The 20703-nt window shown below is 42.6% G+C and overlaps 1 protein-coding gene across 1 annotated transcript in view; it reads right to left on the bottom strand.

Annotated features, from left to right (window-relative positions):
* Positions 1 to 824: 824 nt before the first annotated feature.
* Positions 825 to 20703, bottom strand: part of MSRB2 (methionine sulfoxide reductase B2) — a 51740-nt gene continuing 31861 nt past the window's right edge. Inside the window, exons 2-6 of the mRNA XM_039877627.1 lie at positions 20615 to 20697; positions 12869 to 12969; positions 7694 to 7770; positions 2470 to 2617; positions 825 to 1559 (exon numbers count right to left, since the gene is read on the bottom strand). Of these exons, the coding sequence (XP_039733561.1) occupies positions 1455 to 1559; positions 2470 to 2617; positions 7694 to 7770; positions 12869 to 12969; positions 20615 to 20697 (514 nt within the window). The 3' untranslated portion in view covers positions 825 to 1454. The remainder of the gene's footprint in view (positions 1560 to 2469; positions 2618 to 7693; positions 7771 to 12868; positions 12970 to 20614; positions 20698 to 20703) is intronic.

Genomic DNA, 20703 nt, shown 5'->3' with positions numbered 1-20703 from the left:
AAATGTCACCATAAAAAAAAACAAACAAACAATGAAACAAAACTTTAAAATACCAAAATAAAGTTCCTCCGAGTTAGAATTCTATGTTCAGGGAAAATAATTCCCCAGAAATAAAAGGGGACCAAGCTCATCAAAATTTACAGATTAAATATGTACAATTTTTTGGTATGTCAATATTTCCTTAATAAACTTTAAAAAATGAAAGGAGAATAAATACATTTTCTCACCAACAAAACTGAGAAGATTCATCACTAGGAATCATGAAGTAAAATGAAAAGTAAAAGGATTTCTTCAGGCAGAAGAAAAATAATCCCACAGGGAAACATGGAATTTTAGGAAGAAACAAAGAGCAAGAGAAAGGGCAAATATGTAGGAAAATGGAAATGAATATTGACATGTACACTCACGATTTGTGGGGTTTTAAATGAAATACATGACAATAACAACACAAATATGGCAGGGTGTTAATGCAGTTAAAGTGTTCTGAAGTTAGTATTCTTGGACAAGTAGAAAAAAGTAATACTTTTCATATGACCAGAGCAAGGCAACCACTAACACAAGAATTAAATAATGTATTATAAGTTAGTAAAGAGAAAAATGGAATAATTAAGTTTCCTTTCTGCCCGTAAAGTCTCAAATGATTTAAACACTTTCCGTAGCAAATTACTGAAGACTCTCAATTTGTAATAAACGTGAGTTGTCCTTAGTGTTAATATAATCGAATGCCAACTGCCACATGATCTAATGATTTTTTTCTGGCACTTGATGGAGGAGTCATTTTTGTAAAAGAGAAAATTCATAGACTTAGACAAAAAGCATAAACATAAATTTTAGTAAATATTTTATTTGAATATTTTAAAGTCTAACTCTGTAGCCACTTTTATTCATTCTCACTGAAATCTAAGAAACTCCCATTGGAACTTATGTGCAGGTAGGAAGGTTGGAACTAGAATGTTCAAGTTCTTCTAAAATTTTGAAAAAGAATTCTGCACCTCATCCATCACCATGTGTGCCCCTCTACGTTCTTCTCCGTGGTGCTTCTTTCAAGACGGGGCTGCTGACTAATCCCGTTATTTTCCTTCCTTTTTTCACCTACGTGTCCATGGAGGACTTAACTGCAATGGAAAGTTTAGGGTAGTTGGCAGGAATTTTTTTGGCTTATGGTCCATCAGCCTCTTAATGTCCCCACAGAGCGACGTCCTCAGGTCCCAGATGGAGCCTACAGAAGTCAATCTGATGGAAATGACTGTCCCTCTGTCATTCTGTGAAATTCCACAGTCAAAGCTGGAGTCAGAGTTGAGTTAATTTCAGGTAAACAAATCAAAGTTGTGACTTGGAGTATCAGCAGCAAACTTAGCCTAGTTTGGTAGTAAATAAAGTAAGCCATTTACATGAGTTATGAAAACTGAGGGTACAAATGAGGGAGTGGCAAGGGACGAGGACTCGGGAGAAAGTCAGCGTCTCCCCGGCTTGAACTTCAATGCCACGCTGTTGATGCAAAACCTCTGACCAGCAGGCCCGGGTCCGTCAGGAAACACATGGCCGAGGTGAGCTGCACACTGCAAAGGAGAGAGGCCCCGGTCACATCTCCATGGACACAAAGCTCTTTATGTAAAACTGGACAGATGAGCCCCACATGGTCGCCCCACCCCAGTGTCTGATATCTGTGTGGGGAAAAGTCTAGGGTATCAGGATTTGACTAAGAAGTGTAAGAATGCAGAGCACAGCAGCAGTGAACAGCTCTCTGCTTCATCAGTGAGGATGTGAGCAAGTTACTGAACTTAGGCCTTGATTTACTCACCTATAGAATGGGGATAAATATATCTATTTAACAGAGCCGTTGTGATGATTACTTGCTATAAGGTATGTAAAACATTAAGTTTTACATACCTTAATGTAATTTCTGGATAAGCATTCAATGATGTTGTAATTGATTTATTATTATTTTTTTTACCTAAAACTGCTGTTGATTTGCTTGCCTCTGATATTTTATAAAACCAGAAAATTTGAGCACGAGGATATCAAAACTAATCCGTTGTCTGGATTTAAGCCACTCTCTCCTACTAAGCTCACAGAAGGAGTATGCGCTGATGTCACGTGCAGTGCCACTCTGACAGCTGGTGACATGCCGCACAGTGGGGAAGAAGGTAGAGAGGTGCCAACCATGCTGGACCTTCCTCCTCCCTGTCCACGTTCAAAAGAATGTGAAGGGCTAACTCTTTCTTTCAGATCCCCACTCTGCTCCCAACTGTGGAAGGCTGGAACCAGGAAAGGCTACTCAGAGTGGCAAAGAAAGGCTCTTCCTCTTATCTGCAGTGCCCAGGATGATGGGAGGGAGGGACCGGAAGTGGCGTGAGTAGAAATCCAATGTGCTTCAGTGACAACCACATATGCCAAGGACAAGAGAGCTCTTTGTGGCACTTGGGGCAGCATCAGGGAAAACAAAACAGACAAAACAAAGAAACTCACCTTCTTGCAGACGACCTCTGTGCGAACCTTTCCCAGCGAGGTGTCCACGCGTCTCAGGATGCTGGTGTTGCTTTCATCAGAGCCAGACGCACCATGGGCCTCGGAAAACGAAGGCCACCCCGTGCCGGAGCAGTACTTTTTCTCAGAACTGGAAAGACATGTCCAACACTACGGCTGCTACGACTGTTGTGAATGTACATTCTTCCTCCCTCTCTCCTCTGCCAGATCCCAAGGACAGCTACGTGACAACCAGTCCCAAAGGCATTCTGCCCACTGCACCTTCACTATGAAAGATGTCCCATCGCAGTGAAAGGATTCCTCGTTCTTTTGATGCTAAAGGCTTCCCTCTCGATGTCTGACAAGGACCTAAAAACGCTAGCTTTGTGAACTGTGTCACACAGATTGAACCCCATGTATTCCAGATGTGGTAAAATGGGGAAATCACAATGAAATAATAGTGGTTGAAGGAGGGCATCATGAGCTTGGCATATCAAGGAAGTGTGAGATCAGATGAACAGCCATTTTTATTGAGGGGAATTTCACGTTATCTAAACACAGAAGCCTGACTGCCTGCGGAGATCCAAAAGCTGCCTCTGCCACTTAGCTGTGTGAAACTGGGCAAGCTGCTTCACCTCACTAAGCCTCAGTTTTCTCATCTGTAAAATGAGATAATATCTACCCTATGGAGATGTGCTGAGAATGTAAAGAGCTACTCTCTGTGGAGTACACGGTAAATGCTCATGAGTGCTCACTATGGTTATTATTATTAATAAATAAGCCTAGTCACCCTGAGTCAATCACTGCAGTGGAGCCTGACCTGGAGAAGGCCCACAGGGATTAGTGCTGCTGATGCTGGGGACGGCCAGAGGAACCAGTAGAGAAGGAGGGCAACTAGCAAATCCGCTCACCAAAGACCCGCCCTGAGTGCTCTGAAAGATAAGCTCCCTTAAATGGCACTAGGAAGATAGATTTAAAATTTTTAAATTGTAGTGAGATAGCTCTAAGGAAAAATGAGAAGAAATGAATTATATGCCCTACAAAAAAACTGAGCAAAGGGAAAAAAATCTGGTGAATAATCAAATCCCTAGACTATGATCAGAGACAGGAAGTCAGCGTAGAGCATAAACCCGGGTAGAAGTGTCTAGTGTGATGCAGTGATTCTCAAACATTCTGGTCTCAGAACTTCTAATACTAAGAAATTACTGAGGATCGCTGACGACTTTTGTTTACATGAGTTATATACATAAATATTTAACAAATTACAATTTGTTAAATATTTGTGAATTTAAAACATGTACATTATTTTTAAAATAACTGATTACATAATAATATAAACATTTTATGACAGATAGTTTTACTTCCCAAAATGAAACAAACATTTAGTGAGAAGCCTTGCATTACTTTACAATTTTGCAAATCTCTTTAATGTCTAACTTAAATAAAGGCAATTGAATCGTCATGTGTGCTTCTGCATTCAATGCGGCAGTGCTGTCCGGACTGAAGTGTAGGAAGAGGATGTGGCCTTGCAAATATGCAGTTAGAAAACAGAAGGCCCGATCGATCCCCTAAAAGGGTCCCAGGACCTCTCGAGGTCCTCAGACCGGGCTTTGAGAACCACAGGTATGACTTTGAGGAGAAAGGGCTTTTTGACTTCTGAAAGACACGGGTGTGAATCCAGGCTCCACTTGTCACATCTATGTGACCTGGCAAGCTATTTAATCTCCTAAAGCCTCAGCATCATTATCTTACAGGGCTGCTCAGAGGGTTAATGGAGATACTTTCTACATACAGTGTCTTCAGTGTAGTGTCAGACACATGGTACAAAAATCATAGCTATTATTTTTTAATATTAATAATAACAGATATCCATGAAATTTCAGCAGCCATGGGTCCAATGAGAAGAGTCTACACATCCAGGTTGGGTTCTCTGCAGGGCTTTTCCATAGGTTCACGAACATTTGTCTTTGCCCACGCTGGCCCAGGGGAAAACATCTTAAGTATCTTCTAACCATAGCCTTTCCACTCTCAACATTACAAACTAGTGATAATTAAAGGAACTTTGATGGAGAATTATGAATATAATACATTATTAATGAATGAATCTAAGACTAATAAAAAGTAATTTAAAATATTTTATGGGAAAAAATAAACCTTTATTGATGCAATTAACAGAATCTGAAGATTTTGCCAAGTAACATGAGAGGCCATACAAAATTTAAGACTGGCAACCTAAATATTAAGGCCAATTGGAAATCCCGATATATGTATTGAAATGATTAGCGGACTATAAGGCCCAATCTCTTGAAAAACTAAAACCATTCTGGATCATCTCTTTTCATGTACTCTTAGAGGTGTTTCTTTTGTTTAGTTTTGTTATGTTTATTTGCTTTGTTTTTCTTCATTTCTGGAAATTCCGCAGGTCCCCAAACCAACAGCAGAGGCATCTGGCAATAACTAAAACCACAGTATCTTAGAAGACTTTCTGTTCTTTTGAAGGGAATGAAAGCCCAAAATGAGGGGATGGGAGCCCAAAAAAGGCTGTTACCTACTTATAACATGTAGGACATTGGGATGTAATGCAAAAAAGGAACTAGTATTAGACTCTCTGCTTCCTTCTAAGATTATGGCCATCAAATATGTGATTTTAACAAACATTTCCAGAAGTGGCATTCAAGGGGCAGAGAGGAAGCAGGGGAGGAGGCAAAGTCATGGAATTCCAAGGTTAATGAAGCGAAGCAACAGTCTGGAGTACTCTGGGGAATGATAACATCCCACGAGTGTTCTTGACCTTGGAACCCAAGGTGAAAGGTTTCTGACTGGCAGCTCTCCCAGAACGTGCACCACGTTAGTTCTGTGAGACGGCGAGTCCACAGGCAGCAGCAAGCCCCGCCGCCCAGAGGCCGTAGCCCCACATCCACTTGACTCTTTACTATTTAGTTTTGGTCGACTGACTTTTCACTTCTTTTTGACTCTATACGAGCATTTGGAAGAACGTTTATTTTTCTCCAGCCCTGTTCCCTATTATTAAGGCTAGAGACTGGGGACATGGGGAGGGGAAAGATGAAAGGCAAAACAAGGATATATTCCTAAGATTATCCTCTGGAATGGGAAGCACACTCGGGAATATAGTCTTCTTTGATTGATTCTCATTAATTGGAATATATTCTCAATATATAGTCATGTATCTAGCCCTAAAAGGGATCTATCTCTAAGGATACATCATTGCTAGTACTGAGTGCTTGGCATGTGCCAGGCATTGCTTTGAGGCTTTTACGTGTCAGTCACAGCTCAGCTGATCCTCCCAACAGCCTTGTGCATTCGGTTCTACTGTCCTGCTCATTTTATAGGTGAGCAAGCCGAGGCATCTTTAAGAAGAGCACATTCTGGGACCTAAATGATTCTTATGAATTTATTCTTATTTCTCAATCTTGGCTGTAATAGCAGCAGGAAAATAGAACAGAAACAAACTCGGAAGTCCTTAAGAAAATGAAAACTTTTCAATAAAACTAAATGACTAAAAAAGAAATGAAGAGTTGGTGAGTTGGCAGTTCAGTAAACTGGCCACTAGGTACACAGGCCTCTGGCGAATCATCTGGCTGTCCTGCCAGTCTTCGCTGCTGCACTGCCTTAGTGACTGGGGGCTGGTCACTCAACTTCCTTAATCCAGGCGAGCATGGTGCTAACACAAAAGCCACTGGCCGCGTGTGGCCTTTTAAGTTAAATTAATTAAAATTACATAAAGTAAAAAATTCAGATTTTCAGCTGCATTAGCCACATGCCACGTGCACAGTAGCCACATGGGATCAGTGGCTACCATACTGGATGGAGCAGACACAGAGCATCTCCATCACTGCAGAAAGGTCTACTGGGCAGAGCTTTCAACTCTGGCCTCTTAGGTCTCCCTGGATCCAACGTTCTGTGGTTCCAGGCCTGACCCAGGAGGTGGGGGGTGGGGGCAAGAGTGGGGGTGGCACTGTGCAGGAGGAAGGTCTCAAGTTTACTACTGCATAAACTAAAATACCAGTGAAGTAACAGTGTAGCGGAGTGCTCTTACAAGGGGGGCCTCTCACCTTTTGTTCTCACAGTCTAACGGCAGAAGCCCATCACCTGTCTGTAACAAGGCAGTCCTTTACACTCTTACAATGTGGTTCTTTGGCTAAAAGCAGGTGGCCCTCTCGAGGTCCTACTTCTCCTCTTTAACAGAACCAGAGGTTATAGCATAATTAATGTCTCAGAAATACGTGTCCCACATTTTACTGTGTCAAAATTAACCTTCCTCTCCTAGTTGTCCCCAGGCCACCTTGGGCTGACTGCCACCTTAGATATCTCACCGGCCACAGACAGAGTGAATGAGTCTGGGGAAAGGCCTGCCCTTCCGTAAGCACGAAGGAAAATCAATCCTTACAGGTGGGGTCTGGCTTTCCAAATTTGGCCCACATTAGCAGGAAAGCCCAGTCTGCTCAAAGCCCAAAGGACATAACGTAGCACTGCCTAATGGAAGATTCACAGAGCTGGCTTGATTTATATTTTATTCTAAACCAATTTAGTGTTGATGCAAAAGCAAAAAAGATATCTTTGAAGTTCTGAAAAACAAGACTTCAAAGATGTTTTCCTTTCTTCTTCTTCGGATCTACTTTTTTTTAGACTGTTTTCTGCATGTCTAAACAAAAAAGCCTTTGTTGAGAGATTTCAGATCCTGATTGACTTAAAAGAGGCTTTGAAATCAAGGGACAATTAAATTTACTTTTAGCTACAGAGAAGAGGGCATGGTATTTGCTACTGTCAAGCATTGTGGGGAATCTGTCCTCATAAAATTCTACATTTCCTAAATTGAATTATAAACCCATTTTTCCCTGGGAGAGATATAGTTTTAATCACATGGCCAAGCAAATATGATTATGGCTTAGATTTCTTTAAATACTTTCCAAAGAAAAAAATTCTAATAGCTTTCTCTTAAGGTGCTCAGCAAGTCTGATTATTTTGCTATTTCTCAGGAATACAGAAATAAAGCATACAGGCTAAGAATTCATGTTAACTGCTCTAAATGCTAGAAATAATAAGACAAGCAAGCATCCTATATAAATAGCTCTCATAGTAGCCATGCCAAACAAGAAGGACAAATAAAACAACATGGGTATGTATTTATCCAAGGCCTCACAGGAGACAGAGCTGAAGGAATCTGGAGGTGTGTTCTCCTTCAGGATCTCTTGATCCTTTGACTCACCTGAAGAGTGGGCTGTCACAGCACACACAGTGATACATTCCCGATTCCGTGTTATTCAGGTAGACCCCACTGAATGGCTGAAAGTCAATTAGATAGACCATGTTCAGGTTTCTCAGAACAGCAGCAGGAGATAATATAGTGCAGTTAAGTCCACAACGAAGTCCCCAAATAAAGGACTTTTTATGCTAATTTGACAAAGTGCAAATATCACCAGAGAAAAAATTATTATGCATCCAATGAAGCAGATTGAGACTTTGTTTACACCCCGGCCTTTATTGTGCCAAATATTCAGATCATGACGTTAATAATGCCTTGAATTTACGTAGCACCTTTCATCCAGGAACAGCAAGATCCATGAAAAGGGGCGAGAACAGTGCTTGGACTGTGTAAGATTTCAGTCTCCATTTCAAGTCAATACAATGGGAATGTAGTCTACTATCGAAAACACTCTGAAATCTTGAATTAAAGATAGAATATAAATACCTAAAAAGCTAGGTTGGTGAGATTGGGGTTGTGCCTTTAATGTGTTTCACACAGTGTTTAGGACACTGTACTTAATAAATGTTAAACAATGAGCTAGGTTCTCCCAGTGCCCAAGTGAAGACTTAGATGAGATTACTATGTTAATTGTGGCTTCGGGAGTTTGCAGGTTTTCAAAGGTTTCCCAGAGGAACACAAGGAGACCTGTAGCAATGGGTGAACCGAGGCAATGTTTTTTAAAAATGTTATTTTATTTTGCAAAGTGGATTTCACTGTTTAAAAAAAAGAAGACCATTTTTGTCTAATTTCTTTTATTATCTCCTCTGGCAAAGAAAATTAAGGAAACAGAAACCTTTGCGTGAGCTGACCAGGAAGCACTGTCCCTTTTTGTGGGACAGAAGAGAAGCAGGAGCATGGACTGGATCACTGGCTCACAGAGCTGCCTCGGGACAGGCACTGGACTCTTCTGGCCGCTCTAGATACCCCAACTCAACAAACTCAGAGGCCAAACATTCAAATTCCCTGTGTGGTGTTAACGGCACACTTTCAGTGAGCTAAATAATGGACAATTTCAAATTAACCTACTGAGCCAACCATCTGGACACACTTGGATGTTTTTCCTCTTTAAAGACCCTAAACTTAGCTGCAGAAATCTGAACAGTAGTGAGCCGGTCTTTTTATGGCCCGTCTCCAGGATGCCTGCTCCCAACACTGGTTCGAGCATCTGTACTGAGGAGGCAGTTTCATACCCCTCCCTCCTGGGCTGATGAGATGCACACGTCCAAGGGCTCCCAGTCCTGAAGCTGGTCTAGAAAAGCCTACTCACAGGATCCAGAAAGTCTGATAAGATTCAAAATATAATTTTGTCATTGCAGAGGACAGAGGAAGTGACAGAGACCTGGTACTACAGCTGAAAAAAATTTAAAATGAAAAGGAATCCTTAGCTGAAACGTTTGATGAGATGACATCTATGCACTGCCTCCCTGCCTGGGATCCTGATGTCTCCCCTTCCCTAATTATACACACAGCCTAGCACTTATTGAGGGCCAAACTCAGCTTCCATCTCAGTTGTTCATTCTAGTGTCCACCGGAAAACCTAGCATGTACCCAGTGCTGGGCTGGATGGGAAAAAAGGTCAACCCACGGTTCCTGCACTCAAAGAATGTGCTACCCAGTTAGGAAGAGGCATTTGAGCTGCCAGTGATAACAGCTCCGCGGGGAGATGAGCAGGGAGTGTGGGTAGCACCAGTCCCTTTACAACTAGGGGGGTTTCCGGGAAGGCTTTCTGTGCCAGGTGATGTGTGAGACCAGGGTGATTTTTTAAAAAACCTTTTATTATTTTTTAAAATTACACAGCTGAAATGATATTTCTGATAGGAAAATGCCGAAACACTGTGCTGAATTATGAAGGATGAGTAAGAGTTAATCTGATGAAGAACTGGAAGAGTCTTTTAGACAAGCAGAGCAGCTTGGGCACAGCCCATGTGACAGAACAGGACAAGGTGGAGAACAGAGGTGATGCTAGAAAGGCAGAGAGGCCTAGATCAGAAGGGGCTTAGCTGAGACCACGCTAAAGAGTTTAAACATTTCTGAAAATGGGAAGCCACTGGAAACTTAAACTGGGTGTGCACACAACATCCACTTGAAGAATGGCTTGGAGCAGGGGCAAGAAGACCCTGGAGGCAAAGAACAATCAAACGGACATTAATGCAGGCCTGGATGTAGAGGTGGCAGCAGCAGTGTAAATAAAAAGAAGAGGACAGATTCAATCATTATTTAAAAGAGAAAACTAAAATGACTGACTGTATCGGGGAGGGAACAGAGTCAGACACAGAATGAAATTCAAGAAACCCCTTGGGTTTGCAAGGTCTGTGCTAGGGCCCGGATGTTTGTTGAAGCCCAATCCCCAATGTGATAGTATCTGGAGGTGGGGCCTTTGGAAGGTGACTCAGTCATGAGGGTGGAACCCTCAGGAATGGGATTGGTGCCCTTATAAGAAAGTTGCTTTCCCTCCATCATGTGAGGACAAGCAAGAAAGTGGCATTCAAGAAGAAAGGTGGCAAGCCAGGAAGAAAGCTCTCCCAGTCATCAAGTTGCTGGCACCTGGATCTTGGATTTTCTAGCCTCCAGAACAGTGAGAAATAAATGTTGTTTAAGCCAGCAGTCCCCAACCTTTTGGGCACCAGGGACCCGTGCTCCTATGAGAATCTAATGCCTGATGATCTGAGGTGGAGCTGAGGTGGTGATGCTCACGCTGGGGAGCGGCTGCAGATACAGATGAAGCTTCACTCACTCGTTCACCGCTCAGCTCCTGCAGTGAGGCACAGTTCCTAACAGGCCACGGTACCGGTCCAGGGGTTGGGGACCCCTGGTTTAAGCCACTCAGTAGTCAGCATTCTGCTAGAGCAGCCCGAGCTGACTAGGACAGTCTATCTGGGCCAATGGGAGTTCCCCTTTCTTTGATCTTGTCACACAACATACCTATTGGAAATAGAAGAGCCTTAAAAAGGGATATTTTGTAAATAATTTCATATAGATCTATTTACAAAGGTGGGGACAGGGTCAATGGAAACCAGCAAGGGAAGGTGAAGCACCCTGGGCCAGTGACTGTAAGAATACACTACCCCTACTAGGTCTTCGGGACAAAGGAAGGGGCAGTTACCAGAACCTGTGACACTGCAGCTGTAGGTGAGGGCTGTCTGCAGCGGCTGTGACCTGCACTAGGGGAACACAGCTCCAGAGAGGACCCTGGATCCCGACTTCTCTCTCTTGGCATCCGATCTCGCTCGCATCTCCCACTGGCCAAGCTCAATCAGTAGCCAGAGGGGAAGGGGGTTCGTTGCTCCGCTCAGAGCTCAGAGCAGAGCGAAGCATGTGGAGAGTGAATCCGTAGGGCAGACGGGAGGAGCTGCATAAAGCCTACCTTCTATTGATGTTTGACTTTTAGTGAGTGCTCAACCAGGCTATAAACTCCTTTGTCATACCTAGCAGGGTATTGGCATATTACTGCTGCCCAATAAAAAAACGTGTAACTGAATTTTGAGTCACCAAGTAGAAAGTTAAGACGTTTTATTTTTCTTTCCTTAGCCTCATGAAGCTAACAAAGGCTTATAGTTCTGCAATATTCTAAAATGTTAAATAAGGAAACGGATTGAGTGAAAAAGATGTATAACATTAGTTAAAATAATGGATGAGGCTCATTTTGTAAAATGGCCAAACATACAGAGTATATTGCACCATCTGTTTGAGAATCTCACAGATTTACTGTCCTAAACATCTGGCAGCTCATCTCCAGGCTCTGTGTAATATACCAAACCCTTCCTGGCTCTGTCCCTGAGAACAAGGGTGGCTTAGAATATTTTAGGAATACACACAACTGTAGAAAGCATCACGTATGGCTCCCTTGTGCCATCTGCAATAATGGTGAATGCAGTTTCTTTCCCAGTGAAGGCTGTATTAAAATCCCACCCCAGCAAGTTTCCAAAAATACCAGTCTTTCACGAAAATCTACCAGGACCTGCTGGCCTAATGACTTTAGTATCAGAGAAGTCAAGGGTGAGACCATGATGGTATGGCCACATGCACACGGACAGCCAGCTAAACTTTTCAGGGACTGCTAAGGTAAAGATATACTCTACAACTTTGCAAAACCATTGTGCTGTGGTCCACTTTGTGTCTGCTTCACAAATGAAAGCATCTAATAACCAAGTTCAATAGCTATATTCTAGTGGCCATATTTGGGTCTGAGACAGACAACTTGTTAGGAAATGCAGCACTGTAAAAATGGTATTATAACCAGGAACCAATGAGGACTGTTCTCTCAGGAAATGAATGAAAGCTGAGATTGCTGAATGCAGTGTAAATAATGTTTTCAAAGCCATTTATGTTTTGAGTGCCAAGCACCATGTTATGTGCTAGGCATATACCAACGATGGCAAATGCTATTAAGGAAAAGGACCAGTACACCCAGCTTGGGGCTGAGTAAAGGCTTCCCTGAGGAAATGAGGTTTGGGCTGAGAGCTGAAATACAGGTTTGAATGAACTGGGGGGACGGTGGTGGGAGAGAACATAGGGTACGAGGGCCGTAAGGGAGAAGGGAGCCTGGAGGGAGGGGGTTGAGAGCTGAAAGGACAGTGGGGCCAAAGTGTAGAGATCAAGAGGAAAAATGGTAGATTTGAGGATAGGGGTGGGAGGTAGAGGCAGAGCCTTTAGGGCCTTATTAACTACCTAAAAACTTTTCTCTTTACCTCGAAAGCAGTGGGGAGTCACTAAAGGATTCTGAGCAGGGGAGTGATGTGGTCAGATTTGTGTTTTGAAAAGCTTCTGGTGGCTGTGTGGGGACTGACTAGATGAGGAGCAAGAATGGTTGTGAGGAGAACGACTGGAAGCTCCTGCAGTTGACAAGTGAGAGGTGGGAGGAACCTGGACCAGTGTGGCAGCAAGAGATGTGGAGAGAAGAGTGGGTTACTTAGGAGGCAGAAGAGACAGGCGGGGCAATGGAGGGCGGAGAGCACCATGTCCAGAAACCAACATGTTCTGGCTTCTAAACTGGATGGATGATGACTTGAGGAGAACAACGGAACAGACCAGATTTGCAGAGTAGATGATGATGAGTTAGGTGCTGTAACGAGATCTGTTCCAACCCTCCCCTGTCCCTTGCATCTAATCAGAAAATTGTATATCCACTTAGCTTACTGGTTCAGTTCCTTTTTCTCTGGTGACATAGAATTGCTCTGGAGTCAGCTTCTTTTGCCATTCGCTCTTGGTGAGTAATGGATCAGGTTTTGTAAAAAACCCTGTATGGTAAATAAGAAATTTTAAATTAAAACAAAAAGGCACAATGACCTTTTGTTCCTTAACTTCTCTCCTAAAGTGCACTGTCGCCCAGCAGAGTCAGTCAGTCCCTTCCCCTCTCCCAGTCCTTCATTATTCCCAGGGACCGGAAAAAAAGTTCTGGTACAAAATACTTTAATTGAGCCATTAGTTTAATAAGAAATGAGGAGTAAGCAGAGAGCTAGTTTTCTGGTACCACCCCCCCTGCCGCCCCGCCCCATCCCCTCCGCCAGGCATAGAAGCTTAAGAGGCAGCTGAAATTTGAAATAATGCAGAATAAATTCTCCTCAGATACCTAAGGGTAGAAATTGATCCTTCTTCCATTACTATGTTGAAAGGAGTAGTTCCTGTCAGATGCAGCTGGGAGTAGTGAGTTATTGCAGAGGAAGGGACGTTGAACTGGTGGGTTATTAAACTCCTCTCCCTTGCGGGTTTATAAAGATATCTCTGATTTTGTTTGTCAAGGGAGGTCTTTATTAAAAAATTTTGAGTGGAAAAAAGAAGAGACTCCTATAGCATATCCTCCTGAAAAAGAAACTGAGACCCACCTTAATCTATTCTTATACGTAACAGTTTTTGTTCACATTTTGTTTCCTTTCTTCTGCTCTCTCTGGATTCTATCTTACTACTTTTATTCCAATGAATGCAAACAAAGTAACTAGGACAATACAGTATTTTTGACCCGAAGCCTGCAGAGGGCCAACTAGTAGTTATATGCAGATTTTCGACACATTGTCCCAAGCCCAGGCTTGTTCCAGGGTCAGCTGTACCCTCTTTAGCCAAAGTGTGTGTGTGTGCATGTGTGCAATGCGTGTGTGGAGGGAGGGGGAAGGGTTGAAGCTCAACTATATAATAAAAGTTTTAATCATTCAACATTAAAATTTGAAAGGCTCTCATAATCTGTCCCCCTCAATTTATAAAGAAGAACATAGAGGCCCAAAGGGTGAGTAACCTGACCACAGCATTGAGTGTGAAATGTTAAACACCTGTGATGTCACCACTACATGTCTAACATGTCAAAATCATATTTGAAATTCATTTTTGGTTACGAAAAACTGCTAAATAATCTCTCAACAAGAAAAGACATATCTTCATCACCAGGTCATAACAATGTACGATAGGGTATTTTCGGTATTGCATATTATTGATTGCTTACGGTCATTTACATTTTATTAAAGGGTTTTTACCTGTTAAATACATTACAAGTTATCCTATCTTAAACAGTTTTTATAGGGCTACAGGGATTTCTTTTTTACTATGGAAATATACCTCTCACATTTTCCTAAGGGAATATAGTTCAGTTATACACAATTTTTCAGAAACTCATCTCTTGGGGAGCAAAGCAAAATGTATTCATGTGACGATTATTACTCTTCAGTGGTTTTCAGAGTTAACATGAAGAATCCCAAGTAATAAATGGAGAAAGAATGATAAAATTTTAAAAATCATCATTTTTGTAATTGCTAAAATAACAAAATCAAATAAGAATCATCAGGGGATTCTAAACCTCCTGTGCGAAACACTGTCGAAGAATGAAACAGTCAAACATTTTCAAAAAGAATCCCAAAGATTATTAATTACAAGGAAGAAAATATGCTCGTACAATGGAAAAATCTAGAAGTCACCACCTTAACCAAGTAAGCAAAGTTAGTATCAGCCAACAGTGGTGCAAGCTGACATCAAGTGCCTCCAGGTGTGACACCTGCCACTGCGCTGAATCTGTTCTCAGAGCTCACTGAGGACCTCTGAGTGAAGCTTGGGGACACTTCACCCTTATCTCATTTACTTCTCAGTAGTGCTGACACTCTCTTTTGGGGTACATTCTATTCCCTTGGCTTCCATGACACCAAATTCTCTTGAGTCTCCAGTAATTTCCTCAGTATTCTTCAACTCCCCTTTCTTTAGCCATGCCTGGAATCTTGGTGTGCATCAGAGCACACAGGGGTAAAGCAAACAGACAAGAATCACTGCCCTTACAGAGTAGAGGGAAAATTAAATAAGAATGTACAACTTGAGGTTATTTTTCAAAAATCACAAAGGAGATTAAAGAGTGAGAATGTGTGTGTAAATGTATTTGTCTGTGTGTGTGTGTATGAGCATATGCACATGCACACACAATTTCACATAGGAAAGGCCTAAGAGATGACATGAACAAGCATGCCGTGTGAAGTCTTACCTAGAAGAGTATTGCACGCAAGAGGAAAAACAGGTGGGCTGGACCTGGCATGTTGATGGGCAGCAAGGAGGCCAGAGCCACTGGGGTGGAACGAGGTGGGGAAGGCTGGTAGAAGTAAGAATAGAAAGGTAAGGGGGGCCCAGGTCGTTTAGGGCCTTAAAGGCTATTGCAAGGATGCTGGCTTTTACTTTGAGTGAATTTTGAGGGTTAGCAGAAGCATGGCATGATCTAACATATTTTAAAAAGGACTAGTGGCTGACAGACTTTAAAAAAAGCAGACAGGACAAAGGCTGAAGCCCGGAAACCAGGATGTAGGCAACTTGAATAAGCTGGCTGAGAGATGGAAGAGACGGAGAGCATGAAAGAAAAGAGCTGCAGTCACGACTCCACGGCTTTGGTCAAGCACTGGAAGATGGGGCAGACCACAGGAGGAGTAGGTTCGAATGCCTGGTTTTGGATGTAAGTTTTAAAATGTCGATTAGATATTCAAATGGAGATGCAGGTAGGCAATCGGATATACGGACTTAGAATTCAAGAAGACACCCAAGGTAGAAATGTCAATTTGGGACACCTCAGCATTAAGATTTTATTTAAAGCCATGAGACTGGAGGTCCCCAAATCAGTGAATATAGACAGAACAGAGGGGCCCAAGGGCTTGACTCGGAGGCACTCCAAAATTTACAGGCTGAGGATATGAGGAGGAACAGACAGAGATGGGAAGGAAACTGCAAGAATGTAGGATTGTGGCTGCTAGGCATTTAAGGAAAATGGCACAATCTACTGTGTTGAAAGACCACGAAAGAGATGACTGCTAGCTGACCGCTGAGTTCAGCAGTTGAGGTGAAGTGGGAGTGAATCTGACTGGAATAGACTTAATGAGAGGAAGGAAAGGGATACCGTGCCTACAGATCGGTCTTTTGAGGAGTTCTAGAGGCAGCTGGAAGGGAAAGTGAGGTCACGAGCATGTTTTAACAAAAAATGAAAAAAATCACAGTATTCCAGTGTGCTGATAGGAATGATCCAGCGAAGAGGGTGAACTGATGACGTAAGAGAGAACGGGGAGGATTGTGGAACTACTCTTTACCTTGAATAGACCAAATATGGGAGACCAACCAAATTGAGAAAACTTTATTAACTACATAAGCTTTAGATAACTATTCAAGATGACAATAAAGGAGTTTTACAAAGCAATGCAAGCTTAACTGCCAACAGTATGGTGGGAACGTCTTTAAATCATTTTAGGCTGGGTTACTTTTTTTGTTGTTTTAAGAACAAGTAGAATTACAACTAGTTTTAATGAGTGTGGGCTATTTGTTTAAGCAGAAGGGAAACAGAAGGCATTCCATTTTAGGCAGCTTAAAAGACAGGTAGATGTATATGTATAACTATATTTTGTAAGCCTTCAACCTAGGGCAAGATGCTAAAAGAAGGCCAGTGCCATTGTGTTAGAGTGATCAGGCTGGGTCCTGTCATACAAGGCCACTCCGAATGCTGAAAAATATAACGGTAAAAGTAAGAACAGGCTTTGCTAGTTAGAATTAACTATTCTTGATTCCTCCTCCCAGAATCTAAACTCTGGTCTTGAGGGAAATTTGTGAAATCTGAACCCTGGCTAAAACTGACACCTGTTAAGGAATATCTGTCCTTTGAATATCTGTCCTGCCATGTTGCTCCACATGTATTAAAAGATCTTGCATTATTTTCATGGATTTCTAAGAGGACGACTGACTTTTGGTTACCAAGGTTGGAATTTATAGTCTGTAAAGCTGCCACTATCTTCCTATGGCCTTTTGGGCAGGAACTGGAATAGGATGAGAGAAAAAAAAAACAAACCATTATCTCCTGGAAACACTACTCTTAGTGTCTTTCAACATGTAATACAATATAATCGTTGACGCTAGAAAGTGGGAATTCAAGAAGGGCTACAGTTCAGCGGGACTCCCATGCTTCAGCTTTGAGCGTAAGGCATGAATCCTGTATGGGCCCCCAGCTCCCCCCACCAGCTCTGTATTTACTACACCTGTTAGAGAGGGACTACCTGTTTTCAGACACTCATCTTCGTCCTCTGCTCTAACTTTTTTTTAAATTTGTAATATTTTTATTGTTAAACAAAAGAATTACTCCTTCATCTAAATACGATAAGTACATTTTCATGGCTCTTTCAATCCTTATCTATCTGTACCTTTTATACTATTATCAATGTGTCTGAAAAGTTTCATCAGTGGGCCACAATGTTCAGACTAGTTGATGATGCAGCAATTGAAACACCAATTACGCAATATTTAGTTGTAGATCTGCCAGCCAAGGGGAGACAGACTCTATACCTTGATAGCAAAATGGCAAATGGTCAGTTGGGTGCTCTCAGGTCAGGATATATGTGGTCTGCAACACTTAAAAGAGGTTTAAACTGGGTGTTAGGAGCTGAATCGTCACCTGCCCCTCAATTCATACCTTGAAGTCCCAACCCTCAGTATCTCAACACTTAATCTTTAAAGAGGTGATTATGTTAAAAAGAGGCCATTAGGATGGGCCCTAATCCAATGTGACTGGTGCCCTTATGTGAAGAGAAAGAGACACTAGGGATGTGAAAGTAAAAAGAAAAGGCCATCTGCAAGGGAAGAAGAGAGGCCTCAGGAGAAACCAACGCTGCTGACACTTTGATCTTGGACCTGCAGACACCAGAACTGCGAGGAAATACACTTCTGTTGTTTCAGTCACCCAATCTGTGGCATTTAGTTATGGCAGCCCCAGCAGACCAATACACTGTGCTTTAGGTAATGACTAGTTTGAATGAAAATTGCATTATGAGTAAATTCTGTGCAGCTTTACCAAACAGCAATTTGGGCACACATACATACAACACACAACAAGGTCTCACTTGGGAATCTGTAATGCCTTTTGGCCGCCAGCAGCCAGAGAGCAGGATTCAGCGTTAGTTTCCCTGTCCTTGTGTGTGTGTGTGTGTGTGTGTGTGTGTGTGTGTGTGTGTGCGCGCGTGTGCGTGCGCTCGTGCACGCGCACACACACACACTCTAGTGTTTTCTGTCTTCAATCCACATCACTTACACCTCGTGAGGATCCTCTGGGGGACTGTGTGTCTTTCAGATTCCTTCTGCATTCTCTTGTTATCTGCACTACCCACTAAAGTTTGGCTGTTGCTGCTATTGCATTCAGTGGCTACACAGCTCTACCTTGAACTATGCTTTGATGAACTTGGATTCCTTGGGGTTCCTTTCTCTCTTTGTGCTGTGATTTGCACAGGCTATCTTTCTTCTTGGGAGCTATACATTCCATGAGGTTGGCCTTGATTTGCTCATCTTTAAGTAAAACACACACTCATTTGGTCACCCACTGGTTACATCCAGAATGGTTTTGCTAAGCATTCTGGGGCCACAGTTGCTACACTGCCAGTTGTCACACATGAGCCAAACTTGTTTGAATAAATACTTGTTGAATACTAAGGGAACCTATCAGGAACTAGCATAAAAAGAATTCCCAGCCCGCTCTAACCTGCAGAACTAATCTCTCTCGCAAGAGTGACTGGACTGTTTTAGCCTTATGTCAGGATGGTCTCCTAGCAAAGTATCTCTTGAAAGAATGTTTTCCAAAAAAAAAAAAAAAAGATATGTTTTTCTCCAGGACAGTTCTTACTTTCTTCTTTCAATTTTCTCCTTTGTCAGTCTGGATGACAAAATCAAAGGGGCTTTGCCTCTTGCATATCAGAAATCTCAGTTCTGGAGAACAATCCTCTGTTACTTTTAACATCTAATATATCATTGCTCTCTCTCAACCTTCCCCAAGTCCACGCCGTGGGTTAAATGTGGCTACATTTTCTTTCTTTCCATTTATATAATTATAACGAACATTTATTGTGTGCTTACTAAGTGTCAATCATTGTGATAAAGCTTTTTAAACTTTTCTGTTTCCATTTATTCTATACAAAAACTCTATTACCATTATCCATATTTTATAGAAGAAAAAACAGGTTTAGGCTTTCCAAATTCAAGACGTGCCAAAGACACAGAACCGATAAGTGACTGTCCACACCGAAGCCCTTAACCACAGAACTACTACTTGTTTATCGTTTTTAATGAATGCGAAATAGTTTCTTTGAACTTTCATGGTTTACATAAGCATTCCTTAACTGATGGACATTTGGGTTATAGCCAGTTTCTAGTTCTTAAGAGTAGTGCTCTTTGCACACACACGGCTTTGTTCTTTTGAATTATTTCCTTAGGATAAACGTCCAGGAGGAGGTGTCTGATAAGTTACACAGTTCCTGTTATGTATTGGTGTCTGGCCAAAATTTAATGTTGCTAAAGAACTTCACATCCACGGCCATTCATCAGGTTGTTTCCGACAGCACTGAGTACAAAGTTAAGGACAAATTTCCGCTGAAACCACTAGCCTACAAAGGGGAAAGGAGAGGTCCAGCCCACAAATGTTTCCATCACCTGCGGTTCTCAGCAAACACGGTGGATGCATAACAAATATGATTAGACTGGCTGACCAGAGACACTGGGGTTCTGAAGGCCATGAATGGAAGTCATGTTGGATCAGCTATCACTCCACAATGCTAGTGCTTTATTTATTTAACACTACGTTCTGAAAACCTCAGGGAATAACAAAAAGAGTTCCAAGTAACTGGGAACATTTTCAGCAGTCAGGTATCTCTAATTGTCTTCCATGGGCACAGAACTGAACTAGATTTAGAGATGGGACAGCTGCGCACTTGCCCAGTAACCTGAAACATACCTGAAATACAGGTGACTCTGTAGTAAAGAGTGAAATGTAAATATGCCCCAATCCGCTAGAGGAGCCAGAAGCATTCTGCAGAAAATGCACACTCTCCCCCCTGGTCTGCCTCACTGTCACTGACAACGAGAGGAGGAAAAGGGATACTGCGCTCAGAGATCAGTCTTTCGAGGATTTCTAAAGGTAGCAGGAAAGGAAAGTGAGGTCAAGGATCATAAGTCCCTACGTCTCCCTGGGTCCAGGAAACATACATAAAAATAGAGCAGGGCAGGAAGCCAATCCACAGGAACTCAAAGTCTGAACTGCCTGTTTCCAAGTACTAAAAGCAGAGCTCGAAGCGGGGACAGTGTAAAAGCCTAAGGGCCGCCACAGGAGACCGCGCGGGGTCGCGCTGTTGACTCCACCACCGCGGTTCTTCACCTGGAGTCTCAGGATAAGCGTCAGGGGCTCCGGAGCCCGATTAATTTATGCAAAACGAAAAAAAAATGTGTGAACGTTTAAGGAGCAGACCTTTCCTCCAATTATCCCAGGGATCAATGACTCTCCGCTTCCGCCCCTCCAAATTTACAACCCACTGTCCTAGCCAGGTGCACAACCAACACTCGGGCCAAGTGAAGTTAAACTGAAAGACCGAAAACCGGGTGGCGGCGGCGGGGCCTGCGAGGCCCGCGTCCTACCTGCGTCCCCGTGTTCGGCCCTCGCGCCAAGGTCACCGCAGACCCGTCCGCCTCGCAAAACCCGCGGAGGCACCTCTCGGAAAGGTTGG

This window comes from Pteropus medius, unplaced genomic scaffold, assembly GCF_902729225.1.
Source record: "Pteropus medius unplaced genomic scaffold, Ma_sr-lr_union100, whole genome shotgun sequence".
Lineage (NCBI taxonomy): Eukaryota > Metazoa > Chordata > Mammalia > Chiroptera > Pteropodidae > Pteropus > Pteropus medius.
This window is presented reverse-complemented; position numbering and strand designations above follow the sequence as displayed.